The 19,925-nt window shown below is 53.0% G+C and overlaps 1 protein-coding gene across 1 annotated transcript; it reads left to right on the top strand.

Moving 5' to 3' along the window:
* Positions 1-10,966: 10,966 nt before the first annotated feature.
* Positions 10,967-18,720, top strand: LOC308042658 (solute carrier family 2, facilitated glucose transporter member 5-like; the record flags this gene model as incomplete). The annotated part of the gene is made up of 12 exons (XM_080348244.1): positions 10,967-11,104; positions 12,102-12,200; positions 12,682-12,842; positions 12,928-13,052; positions 13,327-13,472; positions 13,553-13,685; positions 14,049-14,236; positions 14,351-14,461; positions 15,683-15,784; positions 16,326-16,401; positions 17,910-18,037; positions 18,272-18,720. The coding sequence occupies 12 exons, from the start codon at positions 10,967-10,969 to the stop codon at positions 18,509-18,511; spliced, it is 1,647 nt and encodes a 548-aa protein (XP_080204370.1). The 3' UTR covers positions 18,512-18,720.
* Between the last annotated feature and the right edge of the window lie 1,205 nt (positions 18,721-19,925).

Here is a 19,925-nt window from a genome sequence, read left to right as displayed (position 1 = left end):
AATTTTGGGGCTAGAGTAAGGAAGAAAGCTGGACATTGCTCTTTTCTTTCCATTCCTTCTCCCTCAAAGAGGCTGTAGCTGGGTGCTGGAAGAGGGAGCTGCCAAAAACCTTGTGGAACTCTCAAGATCAAGTCACCCTTGGGTGTTGACAATACACAAACACTCAGGCCATTATGGTAAGATTTTGCTCACATGAACAGTAGCAGGGCACAGTCCCCTGGTGATGGCAGAGAGTAAAATGAGTATGGCCATGAGTACAGGCAGCATGGTCAGCAGTGGCCCCAGGCTGGTTCTGCAGCATTTCTGGGGCTGGCCTTGCGAGAAAGCCTTTGGAGGGAAAACCTTTGGTGTGCTGCTCTAACCTATGTGCATGCTGCATTGCAGTTTAGGGACACAGGCTCATTAGTCCCTTCGCTGATAGCTGAGCTGGTTCTTTGCTTTCTAGCTGAGGCTTTTGCAAATTAACATTGTTGAGTAGATAAAAATAGCCCTAAGCAGAAGAGACATGAGAAGCCATTCTGCTTGTCTCTGAACTAGACAGGCCTAGGAGAAAACAGCTCTTTTTACAGAGCTGGAAGGAATTGCAGCAGACACGCATTTAGATCGGGAAAGATTATGCAAATCAGTCCTTGGCCATTCCGGCTTTGGGCCCAAATCTTCCACTGTAGCTCTTGAATAATCCCCATTGCCTTAGTGGGGAGTTCACCAGTCCCACAGTAGGAAATCAAGGCCCTTTGTCTCTGGGCTGGAGGGGTTTTAAACGGGCTTTGTTACACCCTCTAAACTGGAACCTGGCAGATGAGAAATTTTTTTAAGCTGTTCTCATCAACTTCACTTTGCTGAGGAAGTAGTTGAATGGATTCTAGTTGCTTGGGATGCTCTTTTACCACCAATGAAATTTTGCAAGGAGCTGGGCCAAATGTCTTCAAAGAGCAGTCCAGAGGGCTTAAATCATTTTGATAACACCTAAGACATACAAGAAGGCAATGGAGTTATGGAGGAAGGGAAAGCTGGTGCTTGGGGAGTACCTGGTGCAGTTCCTGAAGCTTGGGGGCAGCAGTGTTGGGCACTAAGCTCCCTGTATTTCCATTGAGCCTAGAGACTACATGATTTCTGAAGAGCATCTCAGAGCGTGTGGTGACACTCCTGTTTTCTGTTTGAACTACTACTGTGAAAGAGTTAAACAAGTTAACAGCTTGACTCTGTTCAGGTAGCACCTGACAGTGTGGCTTACCTCTGCAGAGTCATAAAAGTTCTGAGTTACAATGATAAGTTCATCCACAACTAATTTTGGCACCAATTCTAGGTCTAAGAAGGCTGTTCTGAATTTCAGGCAGCTCTGTGTATCAGGCATACTGCAGTCCCTAAGCCAAAGTGGCAAGGGAGCAGAGAGAATCAAAGTTTACGTCCCAGACTTTGATGAGTTGAAGTTCTAAGTCTTATTCTTGATGTTATTTGAACACTGTTCCTCTAAGTTCAGTTATCACAAGGTCTGCAGCATGGGTGCACATCAGCAGGCCTTTGTATAACCTTGGCTGCAGATTTAATAGTTATTTTCCGCAGTTTGATCATCCCCTGTCTTTTACATTTAGGTTATTGTCCAAAACTATGATCTGTTACTCCAGCCACTGAAGGCTGCAGAACTTCTTAATATTTTAATAGCATCTTTGTGGCCAGCATCTACAAAGACGCATTTTGTTTTGCTAGTTGGGAGAATCTGGGAGAACCAGAAGACTGGCTGGTCAAACACAGAGACAAGACCATTGCAGATTGTCCTTGGTTGTCATAGCCCTGCTGCTCTGTGCTGCTGATCTGTAACTTCTAAGCACTGTTGGGTCTTCAAGTGGTACCATAGTTTGAACTCTGCTGTATAGAGCTGTTTAAGGTACAGTTTGTGAGCAACAGCTGAAATCCATTTTCAGCACATGGTAAAAACAGCTTCTTACCCTCAAGCCGGGGCTGTGGCTGGATACTTCATACAGAACAGTAGAAGGGTGAGGATTCCTATCCCACTCCCTGAGCTGTACAAATTTCCTGATAACTAAGACGGAAACTGAAGTTAACTGATCTAACTTGAACTTGAAACTGTCACAGCCCGACATTTGATGGTGTTTATTGCACACCCAGGGAGGAGCAATCTGGTAAGTAGGTCTCCCAGTGTCAGAAAAAGTGGCAATTTCAAACTTCCCCACCCCCTTAGGATGTGTGTGTGTGTGTGAGTGTGCAAGAGTGCATGTGAGAGAGAGTTTTCAGCATCAACTGGATGGATAATCCCTCAGCCAGGTTGGAATAACTGCAGAGTTTATAATGCAAAGAATTAGAATGTGCCTGCTGAAAGGAGATGAAAAGAGGCTGGAAGCGTCTGTGGGTTTTAAGTGTTGCACATCGCTTTGAAATGAAATTAAATACCTCTGCTGCGTAGGGATCAGCACTCCTCCCACGAGTAGGAAGCTCACACTAGCCTTCCTCTTCCTCGTTGGACTACTGGATGGAAGGTACTGGAGGTGTGGGACATTCAGAGCAGGACAATCCATTATGGCCACACCATCTCCTGCTTGTGACTCCTTTGCAATAGGGCACAGTTTCGCTGCAAATATTTCTCATCCTCAGAGGAATACGGCTTGCTTTAAATATATGTACTAGAAAATGGCATGAAGGAGTTTGCAGCAAGAAAACTTCTGCAGCTGTGTCCTCTGGAGCAGCTCCCTCTGCTCTTCGTTATGTTCAGGGACAGACACATCTGCTGTTGGAATGGAAGGATTCAGGTGACAAGTGGAAGTCCGTGATCATCGGAAACATTGAAACGCTTTACACTTGTTTCTAAACTGGAAGCTGACTTGGACCACCATACTCTACCTACCCGCCACCTGCTCCAAAGGATCCTTTTTCTTTTTTTTTTTTTTGAACACTGAAAAAGCTGGAGAATATCATGTGCATTTCTTCACTCCCAGGTATGTGTTTTCTGCCACATGTTCCTTTCTCAGTCTGAGCAGAGCTCCAGGCTTGGTTCTGAGTTTTCTGGCATCCCGACTCTGATGGGAAGCACATCTCCAAGTTGGGCTCTTTGCCTAATATTGTTACCTTCCTTTAACACCATTTTAGATCTTTTTTGTGGGTGCTTGGCAGGGAGTGAACATTTGTGATTGATACATCACAAACACTAGCAGCTCTTCCTAGAGCTAGAGAAGCAGACAAGAAGGAGCAGCCTGCCTTCCTACTGCAGGCTTGCTCTTAACTGTGTGAGGAACAGGAAGAGACAACCCAAGCGGTTGAAAACTAGGAGGAGGTACAGGGGTGGAAATGGATCTCTACAGAAGTGGCGACAATGCTGAAAATAGATCTCTTGGCTGGTGTAGTTGACTCAGAAAAATAGAGGTTTTCTATGAGAACATCACAAGTCATCGGGAGGTAATTAAGACCTCCTAGTGTTGAACTTGTCAGCTGATGCCGATTTTAGGTTACACTGAGGGCATAAGGAGAAAGGGATGGTCTAAACTACACTTGCCAAGAGAATGAACTTTGTTGGGGTCTCAAAGTGGCATGCATGACGCATCTGACATGCTGAGCCTTGCCTACTGTTCCCCCCAAAGCAATAAGCAGCAGCTTCCCAGAAGGAGAGGGGAACAGCAAGTGACCCAGCTGTCCCCAAAGGAGGTCTCCATATGAAATCCCTCCGTCCTCCTGCCGGAAAATCCCTCACGGATTGATTAGCGTAAGGAGTCCACAGTCTTTCTGTCCTCCCTTTTAATTCAGCGATGTACAGAAACAACAGGTCCCTCAGGTGCGTTCCTTCTCTAGAACCCCAGCAGTGGGCTGAGAGGAGCAGCTGCCTGCTGAGTCTGAGCATTTGGCTTCCCCTCCTTTTCCCCTCACTCCATTGGTGTTTTGCTTTTGTTTTGTTTTGTTTTGTTTTTTAAATGAGGTGTAGCCATCTACTGGTAAATTCCCAAAGCGTCTCTCCCAGGGTGAGCCTTGGCACACTGCCAGCATAAATTGTCCTTTGTCATGTCAGAAAAGTCTTTCCATGGCTCTATGCTTGTTCCCGAAGACCACTGGGCTCCCATGTTTGTTGTCCAGTGGGAGCTGTCCAGTTGTTGTCCAGTTTGTTGTCACATGGGAGCTGGCAGCACTGGTTAATCCTTGGTGATGTTAAGCTGATACTCTCAAAATCAGAGGAGCGCTGATATACATGGATGTACAACAAGCCCTTTACATATTGTAGACAGCTCCTAAATAGGTCCTTGTTTTAATAGCCTTTCGCCCTTAAAAATGTCCCGGATTCTGCTCAAGCAGGAACCAAGTGCATCTATGGCCAGAAAATCATCATGAAATACCAGTCTTCATCACAGAGCGGCTCTGTTCGTACCTGTATGATGAATAATGATTTGTTGCGTTTACAGGGAAAGTGTTTTAATCTGCCAGCACTCGAGTGCTGGTTTATGTCTGAGCAAAGCTCCACGTGCAGGAGGAAGGCAGGCCAGCCTGTCCAAGCTGTTTGAGTGGCTTTTACAAGGAACTAGCTGTGAGGACTCTTGGGCAATTCAGCGTGAAAAACTGGAGCTACTTTTGAGTGTAAAACTTAGCTGTCAGCTACTTTATAATGCAAGGCATCGCAGGGCTCAGCCTCGCCACAGTTTTAGCATGGCAGAAAAACAATGTGGACCTCAGCAAAGAGTAGCAGATCCAGTTTCTCCCAGTCATTTTACATCGCTCCATTTAGGAGAGGTGCGCAACAGCCAGGCCAGCCTGTGCTGCATCGTTATTGCCTGCTCAGGCTGAGGTGGGTGTGGAAGTGGGAAAGTTGAGAAGGAACATGGTTTCTCCAGAGTTTTCTGTTTGTTACTCTGCTATATTTGTTATCTGGATTCTTAAGTAATGAGTGCTTTGAATTTTGTGATCATGTTACGGTGGTGTGTAGTTAATGTACTAATGTTCACTTGAGCTAGGATCATGGTAACAGTGTGTTTTGTTTTGGTTTTTTATCTGTTCAGAAAATAACTTAAATACAAATACAAAGATTAAGCTGTGAATCTCTCCTGTTTTCCTTTTGGGGTGAAGGACACTGTCAAAATATCAATCTTATATCTTCCTCGAGCACCATGCACATGAGTCACACTTCTGCTACACGTGCACTGTACAGGACATTTGCAGCACAAGCATCTGGAAGTGCTGTGGCCCCAAGGCTGGGGTAGATGCCACTTCACGTCACATGGAGTCTGTAGTGGTCAGACCCACCTTAGAGCTGCTGCTCGTTGATGAGTGCAGCATAAAAGGACCACTCTGGCAGTCGGAAAAAAACACTTATTCCTAAAACCACAGCATACTTTTTAATTAACAAATTCTCCCGTCATAGCTGATGGCCTCTGGCTGGGGCAAATGAGTCTGCCCTGTAAGCCGGAGAATGGATGTGACTGATAGAGAAGAACTGGAGCCATCCTGCCCATTAAAAAAGTGAGGAGGGAGAAGCTATAAAAACTGTTTTTCTGGGTACTGTTGCAAGATCCTGGTAGGAGAAGCACAAATTTGTTTTATAAGCTAATCAGAATCCTACTGTTCAATAATGAGTGAGTAATTGACATATCACAGCACCGCCACGCTGCTGCTCCATGGCTGGGGATGCTGTCACGCTTATGCCTCGCCCGAATTTTAACGCAAGCACCCTTGCCCTCAGAATACCTTTCTCTTAAAAGCGCTCCTCAGTTATCAGCCTTGGATCTTTCCGTTTTACTTAACAGCCTCTTTTAAAACAAAGGCCACCGCAGTTTTAAGATCCTGACTCCTAGGGTGGTCAGAAAACAAACAAACCCTGCACTCCCGCCGCCTCTCTCCCTGCTGGCTCCATTCTTGGGAGCCAGCGGGGGACTGGAGATTGCGAAGGCTCCTGCTTTTCTGAAGCGCTGGGAGCAGGATTCCCGTCACTTCCAATCCCCATCTCTCCTTCTGACAGGGTTCCCAGCAGCCCTGTGCTTTGTTTGGCAAGGGTTGGGGTTTTTATGTGTGTGTATATATATTATTTGTTTATTTATTTCTTTGGGGTTTTTTTACACCGCTTTAACTTTTTCTGTTCCTTCCCTGCTCTTTTCTCCCATCTGATAATAGATTTAGAGAAGGGATTGCAGTGACAGGCTTCATCCATCGTTTTGGATCAGTCTGTAATGCAGGGTGCAGCTCCACTTAACCTGTGTCTGCCAGCACACCCAAATGAGACTCATTACCTTCCGTACTCTCAGTCCCAGGTCTCTGCGTGTACCCAGACAACACAAACAGTACCCAATCCTATGAGAAACAGGATCTCCTTGTGGGTTATTTGTAGCCATCCTTATCTAGTCATTCTTGATGTTTAAAGGTGAAGATCAGAGTATTTATTGCAGATTTCTAGGACTGGAACAGTGCTGTGCTGAAGGTCATGGGCTGGAAGACTTCTCCCAGAATTCTGGCATCACATCCAAAAACTTGGGTGCTAAAGAGAGTCCCTGAGAAAGAAAAGCAATCTCAGTTATAAACTTACACTGGAGAAGAATGAACACCAGACAGCTTATCTAAATAGATTCAGTGGTTAATTACCCTTTCTGTTTAAAAATGTGTGCCTTATTTCCGCTTCAAATGAAGGAGGAAAGTAATGTTTGCCGTAGCTTCAGAGTAACAGCATTTGATCAACCCAGAGCTTTAAAATAAAATCTTCTGTTGGGTTTTGTTTGGTTTTTTTTATATATATACACACTTTCAAGAGTGCAGTAAGCCAGGTTTTGGAAAGGGAGTAGGCCAGTTTAGTCCTGCTAGGCTAGAATTAATGTATTCTTACCAAAAAAATGCGTGGGTTGAACTCAGGGCTGAGTGGTGCTCTGTCAGTTTGAAGTGGGTTAGGATGGCGACCTCTCAGCAGAGCACAGCTGAGAAAACAAAAGCCCTGAGTGGAGAGACATGCTCTAGTGTTGCCATCGACTTCTGTGGGCGAACTGTCCCGGCAGCCCTGGGTACGGGCTGTCCCCAGCTCTGGCAATGTCCCGGCCCTGTTTTTTCCAAGGCTGTGTGCAGTAGAACTCCCCCCACGCTATGTGGGACCTGTCAGTGCCCAGGAGGGTGCGGAAGTGATTCGGCATTTGGTGGGAATAAGATGCCACTCCTGAGCTTGAGAGCCAGGTGCTCTGTCTGTATAGCAGTGCCTGCAGAAGATTTCTAGTTTCCAAGTGCTCAAGTTGCTTTGCAGCCAGCACACACCCTGCCCAGGACACTGTCCCAGGAGGAAAGCACCTGAGCTGCTGGAGGAGAAAACTAGCAGCAGAAAATAAGATCCTGCTTGTGCTAACTATCCCGTGCACATCTAAACCCCCTAAGGGGCTGCAGCCATCTGAGGTCTCATCCTGTCCCTCCGGCTGGCTGGTCCTTCCTTGGTGAGAACAGCTGATGACATCTGATGGACGGGGATGTGATGCCCTTCTAGCAAGCTCCAGGTAGTGTGCGTGTGAGTACCAGACACTTGGCTTTGCCCTAAGAGAGCTTGAACACACATCTGTTGTATCCCCAAGGGATACTCTTTGTTTCTTACCAGTGTTATCTTCCCATCCTGAGCTTGTCTCCTAAGGGCTTTGCTGACATGCACCTGACTGGTAGGAACAGCTAGAAATCTCCAGACCAGAGAAAGGTTGCTGAGCCGTGGGGTTGATCTGCTGGGGACCACTACAGTTGGATAAGGTATATGACCATGAAAACCTGAACTGGAAAAGGCCTCTCCTGTACAGGTAAATAGCCTTCCCGCAGCTGGAGAGCAGAGTTGGATGGGCCTTCCAGTGCAACAAGGCAGAGCCAGCAGCTTGAGCAGCGCTCTCACTAAGGACACACCTGAGTTTCTTCTGGAAGCCACTGTGGTTTGCAGAAACTTGAGCCCTGATGTGTCTGAAGCTCCCTGTTCTGTGCCCAAAGCACCCTTATTGGCATTTACAAAGGCAGATCAAGGCTTCTTCTCTGAGGAGACAGACAGGAAAGCTGCTTGACCATCTCTGTTTCTGGTGTGTCAACTCCGAAAGGGCAGCACCAGCAAACTGCTCTGACCTTTCAAGCTGCAGAGATGCCCAAGCAGCTCTGCCTGCTGTGTCCGTGCTGTTTCCTCTCCTCCAGTGCAGGGAAAGCTGCCTGCTAAGCAATGCTCTTTACACCTACATTTATTTGAGCTGCTTATTGCTTCCTTGTGGACTTTGTTCTAGTTTGGACTAGTGCTGGGCAAACACCAAGAGGCATCACTGAGGGATTTCCATCTCGTCTTGGAAAAGGTGACAGACTCTCACAGTGCATCCTCCCCATTGTCGTATTCCCCAGTCCTGCAGAAATCCTCATACCATTTTTTTGTGAGTGTTCGGTGTCTTCGGTGTGAGGTCCCATGTGGCTGGCCAGTGCCTGGTCCTGGGTGAGCTGGGCAGGGAGGCAGGGGGCACAAGGGGCTTTGCCATTGCAGCAGGGCTGGCTCTGTCCTTCCCCTCCACACACCTCCTTGGGGTGGGCTGGATCCTGGCTCTGCCCAAACCATGGGCAGCTGGGCTCTGCTGGGACCCACACGGCACCATCAGTCCAGGGAAAGCCCTCAGGGGATCATGGGGCTCCCAACACCATCTCTGTCCTCCTGGCCTTTGCAAATGCCATCGCTCTATGTAGGATGTGAGCTGCTCTTGCTGCTCTGCTTCTCCCGGTCCTGGCTTTCTTTGCATGTCCTAGGCACTGTGTGCGCGATGCCTTGAGGAGAAGGAGGTATGCGAGCATCCCACGGTGTGGAGCACTGAGATGGGGACAGGCCCAGTGCTGCACCTGGGAACAGGGGTAGCAGTGAGGCAAGAGGGGGACAGGAGCTCCCAGGAGTGACAGTGGGAGGGGAAGAGCATGGTTTGTGGGCTCACAGCTGCTTTCCCAGCCAAGGAGGATGTTCTAGCCAGGGAGTCCTTGCACGGAAACAGAGGAGGAATGGGGACGCCCGTAAATTGTGGAGACGAGCTTCCTCACAGCACAGAGCAGTGGGTGTTAGTCACCAGCACTCGTCTCTGTCTTACCAGTGCCACAGTCACTGAGTCAGGTCACAGAAGTGTCTCCAATTATCCCAGTTCCCTGGTGGCCCTTAATTGACGCCCCAGGCTTTCTTCCTTCCTCCCTCAGCACGTATTTCTCACCTTTACATCTACTGCTAAACTTCTGCTCTTGGCATCCCGAACGCTGCTGGGAACCAGTGGCAATAACCCACATTTACCCCCTAAATCAAGGCAGTGGCCACCCCCCTAGCTTGGAGCAGTGTCTTGAGGATGGCATCCTGAGGATGTCCCTGTCCAGGCCCCAGCATTAGGCTGTGTAGCTGGAGGGGGACTGTGGCTGTGTGACCAAGCACTGGGCTTGGGGACCTGTCAGGGCAGAGGGGCTGGAAAGCTCCAAGGAGGAGGTTTAGGTGGGTATGCTGGGATGACTCAAGATGGGTGGGCTATGGCTCCTGCTTTTTCTTCCTCTCCCTGTGGCAGAGACCACTGGACTGGGCACACTTAATTTCCAAAATGCTGGTCCCAGAGACAAGCCATGTACCTGGATGACCAGGGTGGGAGCATGGCTGTGTGACACAGCGTGGCCCAGCTTGTTGTCCTGTCTGGGGTATGCTGCTTTGTCATGTCTTAGTACACGGCTTGGGGTGAGTCCAGGGGGTGTTTTGGGCTGCCTGCAGCACTGAAAGAACTTTTGGCGTGGTTGGTACCCGCAGGCTGCATGTCCTCCTCATGCCAGGCCTTCTCACCCACTGCTATGTCTGATAAATGGATCTTCCTCCATGGATCTGCTCTGGGAACAGGATGGGACCATACCCTGAAGGACTGTAGCTCCCCACAGGGCTGTCCGTACCATGGTCCTGACACCAAGGCCTCTGCACCTGCACAGCCCACCTGCACAAAGGTAAAGTTGATGTCCAATTTGAGACATGGAGAAACTGAGTCTGAGCAAGACATAGGAGCTCTGGAGTGGATGCCTGCCCTGAGAAAGGCTGAATGTTGTCAGGCTGGGAAGGGCTTCTGGTTGGGGGAGAGGCCACAATGCTTTCCAGGAGAGATAGAGGCTCATGTGAAGGGAGGAGACAGGAACTGGTGCATCCTTTGTGGGAGGATAAAGCACCCAGGCTCTCCATCATCCAAGACAGCCTCATTGGGGTTGGGCACAGCAGGCCCAGAGATGCCCATGCCCACAGGGTTCTTCTAGCCCTGCTCCTCTGCCCCTGTCCCCATGGGACCCTTCCCGAGGTGGGACCAGCCAGCCAGGACCTGTTCCTTTTAAGCCCTTGAAGCTGCTGCAAGCCGTGTCTTAGTGGGGTCCCCATCCTTTCAACTGGCTGTTCAGCAAATTAAGAGCTTGCTATTAGGCTGCTAATTAAAAGCACTTCATTAGCAGCAGGGGAGGCAACTCCTGGCCGCAGCAAAATTAGATTCCTCTGAGCTGCCATGGGCCAAGTCTCTCCTCTCTGGGGCTGGGGGCTGCGTCCCTCTGTGCCCTGGGCGGTGTCTGTGTGTATACCAGCCTTATGACCCAAGACACAGCAGAGGGGGTACATCTGCCCCATGAGTCTGACAGGGTGGGAAGGGGGCTGGGGAATGTTGGGTGATGTGAGGCTGCCCGTTTTCCCCCAGACTCGGGGGTGATGCAGGGATGCTGCCCTGCTTACAGTCCCTGAGGCCACCCCTCTTTGGAGGGAACGTGCGAGAGCTCTCCACGGTGACAGAGCATCACATCGGTGGTCCCGCTGTCCTCAGGCCTGGCTATGGCCTCTCGGCAGGCTGGACAGCCCGGAGGTGCCCGCCTGCCTCTGCCCCCACCCCCCGGCGAGGCGGGGTGGCCCCCGGACTCCTCCTCCGGCCGCTCAGGCGCCTCCAATGAGCCCCGGGGGCACTCAGGCTGCCTGCCCTGCCCTGCCCTGCTCTGCCTTCCCTTCCTGTCCCTCTCATTCTTCCATCTAAAAATGGGACAGAAGAGCCAGGTCGCCGGACCGGGGCTGCCTTCCTCCCTCGCAACTCCTCCTCCCTTCCCCGGCTCCGGCTGCAGACTCGCCCCGACGGTCGGAAAAGGGACCCCGCAGTCCGGCGGGGACATCACTGGGGTGAGCTCCCTGTGGGCTCGGGGGAGCCCCCTCCCCACTTTCCCCCAGCCCCTGGCCTGACACCCCTTCCACCCTCCTCTCCTTTTCCGGGCTCGGGATTCCTGATGGGCTTAGCTGGGATTTGCTGTGTGTGATCCGGGAGCTGCTGGTTGTTGCGGATCGGGCTGCCGTGCTGGGGGGAGTTGCGGGGGCGGCTGGGGTGCTGCGGGGCTGATGTCTGAGTGCTAGGACGTGGGGATGTTCCCGGGCGACACAGACTCATAATCCACCCCACTACAATCCTGTCGCTGTGGGATCGTGGGGTGCGTGTAGCTCCAGGGGAGATGGCTGGGTGCAGCACCCAGGGGTGCCCCTGTGGCTGGAGGGGTGCCCTGGATACTTCTTGGGTCCTTCTGGGCACCCCGATCCCGGGGTGAGCTGATTTAAACCCCCTGGGCTGGGTCGGGGCTGCCGGGTGACCTTCCACAACCGTCAGCTCCCTGCAGCGAGGTCCTGCCTGCAGCTGGAGCAGGTGACAGAGGTGCTGGTGAGGGTTTTAGGAAGTGGGTGCATGTGGCATTTTAGGAGGGCTGGGACTTGCCGAAGTGAACTGCAGCTTTCAGTGGTGCTGGGACTTCCAGGCAGGGAGGTGTGGTGGGGGCAGCTGTACGTCTCTCCTCCTCCTGCCCCTTTCTGCCCATTGCCCTCTCCCAGCCCGAGGGCAGGGATGCCTAGGACAGGCAGCTGGGACAAGTAGCCTGAGCTGGGCCACCACCAGGGTCAAGTCTTGTGCCACAGCCACAAGACCAGCCACAGGAAAAACAGATCGGCTGGGCTGGGTGCTGGGCAGTGACATGAAGAGGTGCTCAGCACAGGGCTCCATCACGCTGGAGGCTTTGCTCTGGGCCAAGGACATCCCTGCTAGCAAAGGGGCAGTGACTCAACACAGCTCATGCCACGTATGTCCTTGGCCTTTCTGGCCAGGGCTGTGCTGATCCATCTTCCTTCTCTCTCACAGAACCTCACCTTCCCCCTGGTGTCAGTCACTCTCCTGGTGTCCTTTGGCTCCTCCATGCTCTATGGCTACAACCTGGCCATGGTGAACTCACCAGCGGTGGTAAGGAAGGGCCAGCCTGCCTGGGAGCAGGGGAAGGGCTCTGCGTCCCTCCCAGGGAGGGTGGAGGGGTCACTGCCTGGCAACCCTGCATCAAAATGCTGGCATTTCCCTTGGGCAGTTGCTCACAGAGAGCAGTCTGAGGAGAAGGATGGCATGGGAGGGACATTGGAGCCTGTGTGCTTGTACCCTCCCACGCTGGTCACTCCTGGAAGGCAGGAGCTGGGGAAAGCTCCCTACAACCTCCTTGGTCCAGCTCCAGCTCTGCCTGTGGCATTTCTCTAAGTTGTCCTTAAAACCCTCTGGTGCTGCGACTAGCTGAGCAACCAGACCAGCACATCCCAGTCATCCCCAGGCACATCCTGCCCTGCAACTCCTGCATTGCTGTTAAACCTGTTACACTTTCCCTGTGGGGCCTGTCTTCCCTTGTCTTCCCCTTTCTCACAACACATTTAGTGAATGTGCGTCTCTCTCTGCCATGCAGCACATAAAAGCTTTCTACAATGCCACATGGTCCCACCGGTATGGACACGGACTGGCCTCTGGCCCCCTGACCCTCCTCTACTCTCTGACGGTCTCCATCTTTGCCCTGGGTGGACTGGTGGGCTCCTTGCTGGTGGGTGTGCTGACAGAGCGATACGGCAGGTAAGAGGGTGGCATGGGACAGGATGATCAAGGGATGGGATGGGATGGGGCTGGAGGGGCTACACTGCTGCTTGTGCACTGCTAGGAACGTTGTGCTGAGCCGCAGCACTCTCCTCGTCCTCCTGGCCAGCAGCTTCATGGGCTTCAGCCGGGAGCTGGGCTCTCCTGAGATGGTGATTATCGGCCGCTGCATCATGGGGCTTCACTCAGGTAGGTGCTGCCTGGACTGTGAAGCTGTGCATGGCCCCTTCTGAGGGTCTGGTCCCCTACAACCCATTCCCAGGAGGCTAGAGAAGGCTTCGTATTCCCCATGGCCCCAGGCTCTGTGGTGGGGGGCTCAGTGGGGCAGAGAGAGGACCATGTCCCTGGCCATAGGGTCCCCACTGTGGATGGTGCTGGGCATGAGAGGAGATGCACTGAAGGTCTGGCTGGGCACCCTTCTCCTTGCTGCCTCTCCCATCCCAGTCTCTCCTGTCCCCGCCAGGTATCTGTCTCAGCGTGGTCCCCCTCTACCTGGGAGAAATTGCCCCCAAGAACCTGCGGGGTTTTCTGGGCCTCGTGCCCAGCATTTTCATCTGCCTGGGGGTTTTCTTCACGCAGGTCCTGAGCCTCCCGGAGCTGCTGGGCAACGTGAGCACAATACCCCAGCCCACGCATGCTGGACTCTGTTCTGCCCTCCTTGTGACTTGTCCTATTTTGACTCCTCTTAGGACAGGTTCTGGCCCCTTTTCCTGTCAATGGGGGTCATTCCTGCCTCCCTCCAGCTCCTGCTGCTGCACTGCTTCCCCGAGAGCCCGCGGTACCTGCTGATAGAGAGGAATGACATCTTCGGGGCCACCGCGGGTGAGGGGGTGTCCTGGGGTGGAGACTGGCTCTGGGAGGTGCTGATTGGTGGTCCAAGGTCTCCCAAGACCAAGGCGCATCCCAGCAGCATCCTTTCACACCCATACCTGACAGGCAACCATAGTCCTTATGGTTCAGCCCTTCTGTCCCATCCAGTTGCACTACAGCATTTCCAGGGTGCCGATCACCATGGTGTCAGGCATCTCCTCAGTTCCTATGAACTCAGCCCCATGGGTCAGAGAGGTCCCCTGGGGAGGCTGAGCCAGGGCAGAGCAAAGGCCCTGTCCCTGCCCTGCACCATACCTGTGAACATCTGCCCTGTGATGGGGAAACACATGCTTGTGACCCCCGCTCTCCCTGCAGCGCTGCACCGGTTCCTGGGGACACCCAATGTGCAGGATGTGATTGAGGAAATGAAGGAGGAGCAGCAGTCACTCTCCTCCATGGAGATGGTCTCTGTCTGGCAGCTGCTGCGGGACCGCTCCGTCCGCTGGCAAACCCTCTCGGTGGTGGTGGTGAACGCCGGCATGCAGCTCTCAGGGATCGATGCCGTAAGTCCTGCAGGGTCCTCATCCCAGGACCTGGCTCTGCAGAGGCTGAGCTGAGACCTGGAAACTTATTTCAGCAAGTGCCTCCTGGCTGACGCAAAGTCCCCTCCTCGGCAGATCTGGTTTTACACCAACACCATCTTTGAGAATGCCGGGATCCCAGCATCCCAGATCCCCTACACCATCATGGGCACTGGAGCCACTGAAGTTGTTGCTGGGCTGATCGGGGTGAGTGATGAACAGATGAATGGACACAGCCCCTCAGTGCCAGAGCCTTGTCTCCAGCTCCCAGCACCATCAAGTGGGGGGAGGCTGGATGGAACCTAAATGCCATCTGTGCCACAGCACAGCCCCTTTGCTGGGTGGCAGAGGGTTTGGCAGGGAAATGGAGTGGGGAGATGGGATGAGAGTGGCTCGATTTGTGGGGTCCCATCTAGGAGGGGTGGGACAATTTGGGGGTAGAGTGGGAGGCTGGGGGGGGAGATGCCAGGCAAGGAGCGCAGGTTGGGGGTAATGGAGGGGCTAAGCGGTTCCTTCTAACCCCTGATTTCATTGTCACTCCCTCAGCAGAACCACATGTCCCCATCTGCCCCTCCAGCCAAGCACTGGCCTGGGCTTGAGCTAGTACTAAGCCCCCGTCCCCCCAGCCAGACCTCATTTAGCTGGAGAGTTAGCACTGGGCCAGGCAGATTTATGTCCCTTGTCCCATCTGTGAGTGTCACCTGGGGCCAGCCTGAGCCACCCGGCACTAAATCTGTTCCCTGACAATTAAAGAGATGGATGTGGGGGTCACTACACTCAGAAAATTGGGGCTGAGCAGGGGGCTGCTCTCCTCTCCCCACAGGTCAGCCCACAGCAGAGTGGGACTCCCCAGTTACCCCACTGCCCCTCCAAAGGATGCCCCTTCTACCCTTCTCCCCTGCCCTGGCCGTGGGGCTGCCCCAGCCCTGGCAGCCACCCGACGTGCAGGTGAATTGCTCAGGAGCAGCCCTGTAAATGGCCCCCGACGGACGTACTGAGATTGGTTATAAAATTACAAGCATTTGTTTTGCTGTCAATACCCTGCCTGCTCCAGTCGCCAACCACACTGCCTGTCCCTGCTCTGCCTCCTCTGCCCACTGCCCCACAAACGCCCCATGCCCAGCCCAGCACTTCTGCTTGGTGCCACTGCAAATGTGGCTGTGGGACCAGGCCAGCTCCAACCCTGCACCCTCCCGGGGTTCTGTGGGACCGCACTGCTGCTTGCTGCGTGCTCACCCCAGGAGCTGGGGATTCTGGTCTTCCCATGTCCCATCCCCAAACCTAGAGCTCTGAGCTGGGGCTGCCCCCATTCCCCAGATACCAGCAGGAGCATCCCTCCACCTGCAGCTGGATCTGGGGTTCAAGGGGTGCCACTATCCCGGTGGGGAGCTCCCCACCAACCCATCAGTCTTTACTGTTCCTTGGCAGTGCTTCACCATTGAGAAGCTGGGCCGGAGGCCACTCATCATCACTGGATTCTGCACCATGGGCATCTGCTTGGCTGGCATCACCATCTCCCTGCTGCTGCAGGTAGGCTCTGGCCACCACCCCCTGGAGCACTGACATGGCTGGGGCTGGAACACTGGGTGCTTTAATGAGGGCTGGGTGATAAAGGGATGGGTATTACCCTAGGGGAGGAGTGTGCATGAAAATATGAGACGTGATGGCTCTTTCCAAGCAAAATTTTCCCTTCAGATTTGAAGGGAAGGAAAATTCAGAGCAAAGAAAAACAACAAAAGTGAACCATATGAGAAAAGTCCTGCCACTTTTGGCAGCTTTTCTACAGGTGGCTATGAAATGAGAGGGGAGGTGGAGAGGTCTGCAGGATCCTTCCTCTGCTGCCAGCTCCCAGAGGATGCTCCCACAGCTCTGGGGATGTCTTAGCACCACAAGTCGCGAAGCTTTGCCAAGGCTGAACCTCAGCAGCTTTGCCCCACACATCCTGCATGGCCACTGTCCCCAAGGGCTGCTGCTGAGCCAAGGAGGAGTCATGAAGCCCCATCCTGGGGACACAGCGGGAAGCTCGGATCCACTGTCCTGGTGGTGCCCTCAGCCCTGTGTCCCCTCACAGACTGCCCTGCCTTGGATGTGCTATGTCAGCGTCACCTGTGTGGTTGGCATCATCGCTGGTTTCTGCATGGGACCAGGTGGGTCTGGGGCTGGTGGGAGAAGCGGCGCAGAGGGCTGAGAGTGGGGAGCCCAGGGCATCAGGGAGCAGTGGGGATTGCAGGTCCTGGTTTATCATGCTGCACCCTGCGAGCGAGACCCCACCACAAGCCCCTCCAGCCCCATGATCCCCAGGGCACACTGCACCTCCTCCTCATCCCTGCTCCTGGGCCAAGAAGGGAGAAAGCCCTAGCAGCCTTCTCCAGACCTCTCTGGAGGTGTCACCCACTTCCATCACACTGTGACTGGTGAACATCATCTTGTCCCTAATGGAGCATGGGTGCAAGAGTGGGCTTGAACAGTGAGGAGTGAAACCTGGACTGATTTACCCAGCTGATGTATTAGCAGAGCTGTTAACAGGTCTATAATTCATTCTCAGCCCAGATTTTTTTTCACTGTAATTAGATCTTTAATTAGGATTTTAATGGCTCATTGTTCACAAACAATGATGAATAGGAGTTTTAAAACAAAAAAATACATATCTCTATTCTGGGTGAGCTGTGAGTAAGAGTCTGTCAGGGGCTCCACTCCTCCCTCAGTTATTGGCACTTCTTTTTGTTTGCCTTTTCCATTGGAGAATCTTTTATAAAGAAGTTCCAGTCAGCCCTGTCCCGGGCAGTGGGACCTCAGCTATGTCACCACATCAAATACAGTCCCCTGCCAGATCCCTGTGTGCCCCAGGGCGTGCGCTGGGCTTTGGATCCTGCCCTCCAGCAAAGGGACAGTCCTGGGATCCAGGGCTGCCAGCTCAATGACACGTGTCAGGTGAGGCTGATTCCTTCCAGGAGAAGTAGCCACAACCAGCATCCAGTTTTTAGTATAAAGGTTGGCTTGCGCAATCATCTTCTGTTGTTCTGTTGGGTTTTTTTCAGCATATATGAGAAAAAAACATTTGAAAAATTATATTTCTGTGTCCTGTGAGAAATTCTGATGCTCAGAAATGTGTGTGCTTCTTTCCTACCTAAATCAATCCCGGCATCTGAGCCTTTAGCTAATCAATAGAAGGAAATTTTCTAAACTATTTTGATGAGGGGAGGCTGGGAAGGGCATTATGGAGGACGCCAGGAGCATGTTTCTCTATGCCTGTGGTCTACATGAGATTAAATATATCAGCATTTAAGTAAATTATTGCAAAATGAAAATTCAGATAAATTGTTCAACTTTGATATTGACTCAATCTGAAACTTCCCTGTCAAGTAACTTGTGAAATTGGCCTCAGCACTCAGCAAAGTGAAACTGTGGTATGTTAGGAGGGACATCACCCACCCACTGAGACAGATCCCAATGGGAGGCTAAGGACAGGACACTGATCCACTCCTTCCTGCACTCTCTGTCTCTTCCAGCCCTCCCAGCATCACCACTTTGACCCGTGGGTCTTGCTGGGCTTCAGCTGTTTGGCTGCAGGACTAGATGGGCAGGACCTGTTGACCCCAGGGGTATCTGAAGCAGCCTGTCCGCCATACGTTTCCTCTGTCCCTTCCCTTTGCAGCTGGCATCCCCTTCCTGATGACAGCCGAGCTCTTCACGCAGTCACACCGCCCAGCCGCCTACATCGTGGGGGGGTCCCTCAACTGGCTCTGCAACTTCACCATCGGCTTCATATTCCCCTTCTTGCAGGTACTGCTGTAGAGGGACTGTGCAGGGAAGAGGGGATGGACATGGCCCTGCTGCTCCTGCAGGACAGAGTGCCAAGCCAGGCTTAACCAAAGGGATGCCCATGCTCCTGGCTCAGCTCAGTGCTGGCTAGGGACAGCCCAGGGAGGGGTGATGGGAGGGGACTCTGCCTCATGTCATGTCCAGCTCAGGGGTCTCTGACTCTCTGCCTTGTCCATATTCTCTCATTATCCCCAGATGTCAGCTGGTGCCTTTTGCAACCTGATTTTCTGTGGCATCTGCTTCCTGGTGGCCTTGTACATCTACCTCATTGTCCCTGAGACCAAGAACAAAACCTTCATGGAGATCAGCCACATCTTTGCCACCCGTCGCTCCTTCTTCTCCATCCCATCCCGCCTCATCGGGATGATGAAGTTCAGTGGCTACGGGGCCTTGGAGAGCATGGAGGGTTCAGGCTCAGGCTCCAGCCTGCCCTGACCTGTCCCCCACCTCCCACTGTGAGACCCCTGCCCTGTGTGGGTTGTGCGGGACAAGGGTGGCAGAGGAGGCTCAGGGCTGGGGAAAAAAGTTGAGAGTCAGTTTACTCGAACTCGGCCAGCTCTGTCTTCCAGGACCCCTCACCACACCACAGCCTGTGGCCAGGATGTTCTCTGATGGCGTGGCAGGGCTGCACCGACCACTGCGGATCACCCCTGTGCTGGAAGAGGTGCCCTCCCAGAGAGAGTGTGACCTCCTGGGGCAGGGGGTTCACACCACTCCTGGGCACATGGACTTGCCGAAAGCTGCCCACACAAGGTGTGTAATAAAGAGTGTTGCCTCCAGAGCTGGTGTCTGGCGAGTGCAGCCTGGGATGACAGTGTGCTGGCACAGGTGGGTGCTTCCCCAGTGCTGGTGAGCAGCAAGATGGGATGAGGGGCTTGTGTCCCTCCCTGCTGTGCCTGGCCAGGAAGGTCAGAGTCACCTCACATTTTTTTTAGGACAGGTGGTCAGGGTGACTCCCAGGCTCTTGTATTTCATTACATGTTGGTCATGCAAATATAGGTTGTGTTGCAGAGATGACATGGAGCAGCTCAGAGCTGGAGGTGTCAATCCAGCCGCCATACCCCGCCTTACCCCACTGCCTGCCGCAGCCCCTCTCTGCCCAGCCCTGCATGCTGCAGACAGTGCTCAGACAGGACCCCTGCACCCTCCCAAACTGCTGAGGACAGAGGGATCCTGGGTGCACACACATCCCCTTGCTGCACCCCACAAACTGCTGTGACACCAGGGTGCTCTCTGAGCATGACCTGTCCCATGATACTGCCCTGGATCCTGTGGTGGAGGCTGCCCTGTTCCCTGGGGCTGCCAGGGCCCCGGATCATCACAGCAGCCCCCACAAACACCACAGGGCTAGGGGCTGCTGTTTGTGGGGAAACTGCAATGTTTTACTTCAGTAAGAGGTAAAAGCTGTGTGGTGGGGAGGGCTGCATGGCTAAAGCCCTCTAATGCCAATGCAGACATGATTTATTTTGTTGCAAATAATATAGCCCTCTTTTTTTCAGCTCCTCCCTCCTTCATGGTCTCATGGTTTGCATGTTTGGTGCTTGTGGTCACTTGTCAGTGTGCTGGGCCCCAGCCCACACTGAGGAGCTCACCCTTTCTCCATTACTTCAGGGTGCCTCTGGGGGTGAGGGGGTGCTGGGCCCATGGGGACAGGGACTGGGCCACACTGGGTCCCCGAGGACCTGGTCCCAGCCCCTCCATCCTCAGCAGTTGGCTTGGGGCTCTCCTGCATCTTGAGCCATTTAAAGGACATCAGTCAAAGCAGGGGTCATGGCTCCACAGCATCAGCCGCTTCCCACTCCGTTTCCCTCCCGACTCGGCTGCTCTCGGCAGCAGAACAGAGCGGTAA

Source organism: Nesoenas mayeri (assembly GCF_963082525.1).
Source record: "Nesoenas mayeri genome assembly, chromosome: 7".
Taxonomy (NCBI): Eukaryota; Metazoa; Chordata; class Aves; order Columbiformes; family Columbidae; genus Nesoenas; species Nesoenas mayeri.
This window is presented reverse-complemented; position numbering and strand designations above follow the sequence as displayed.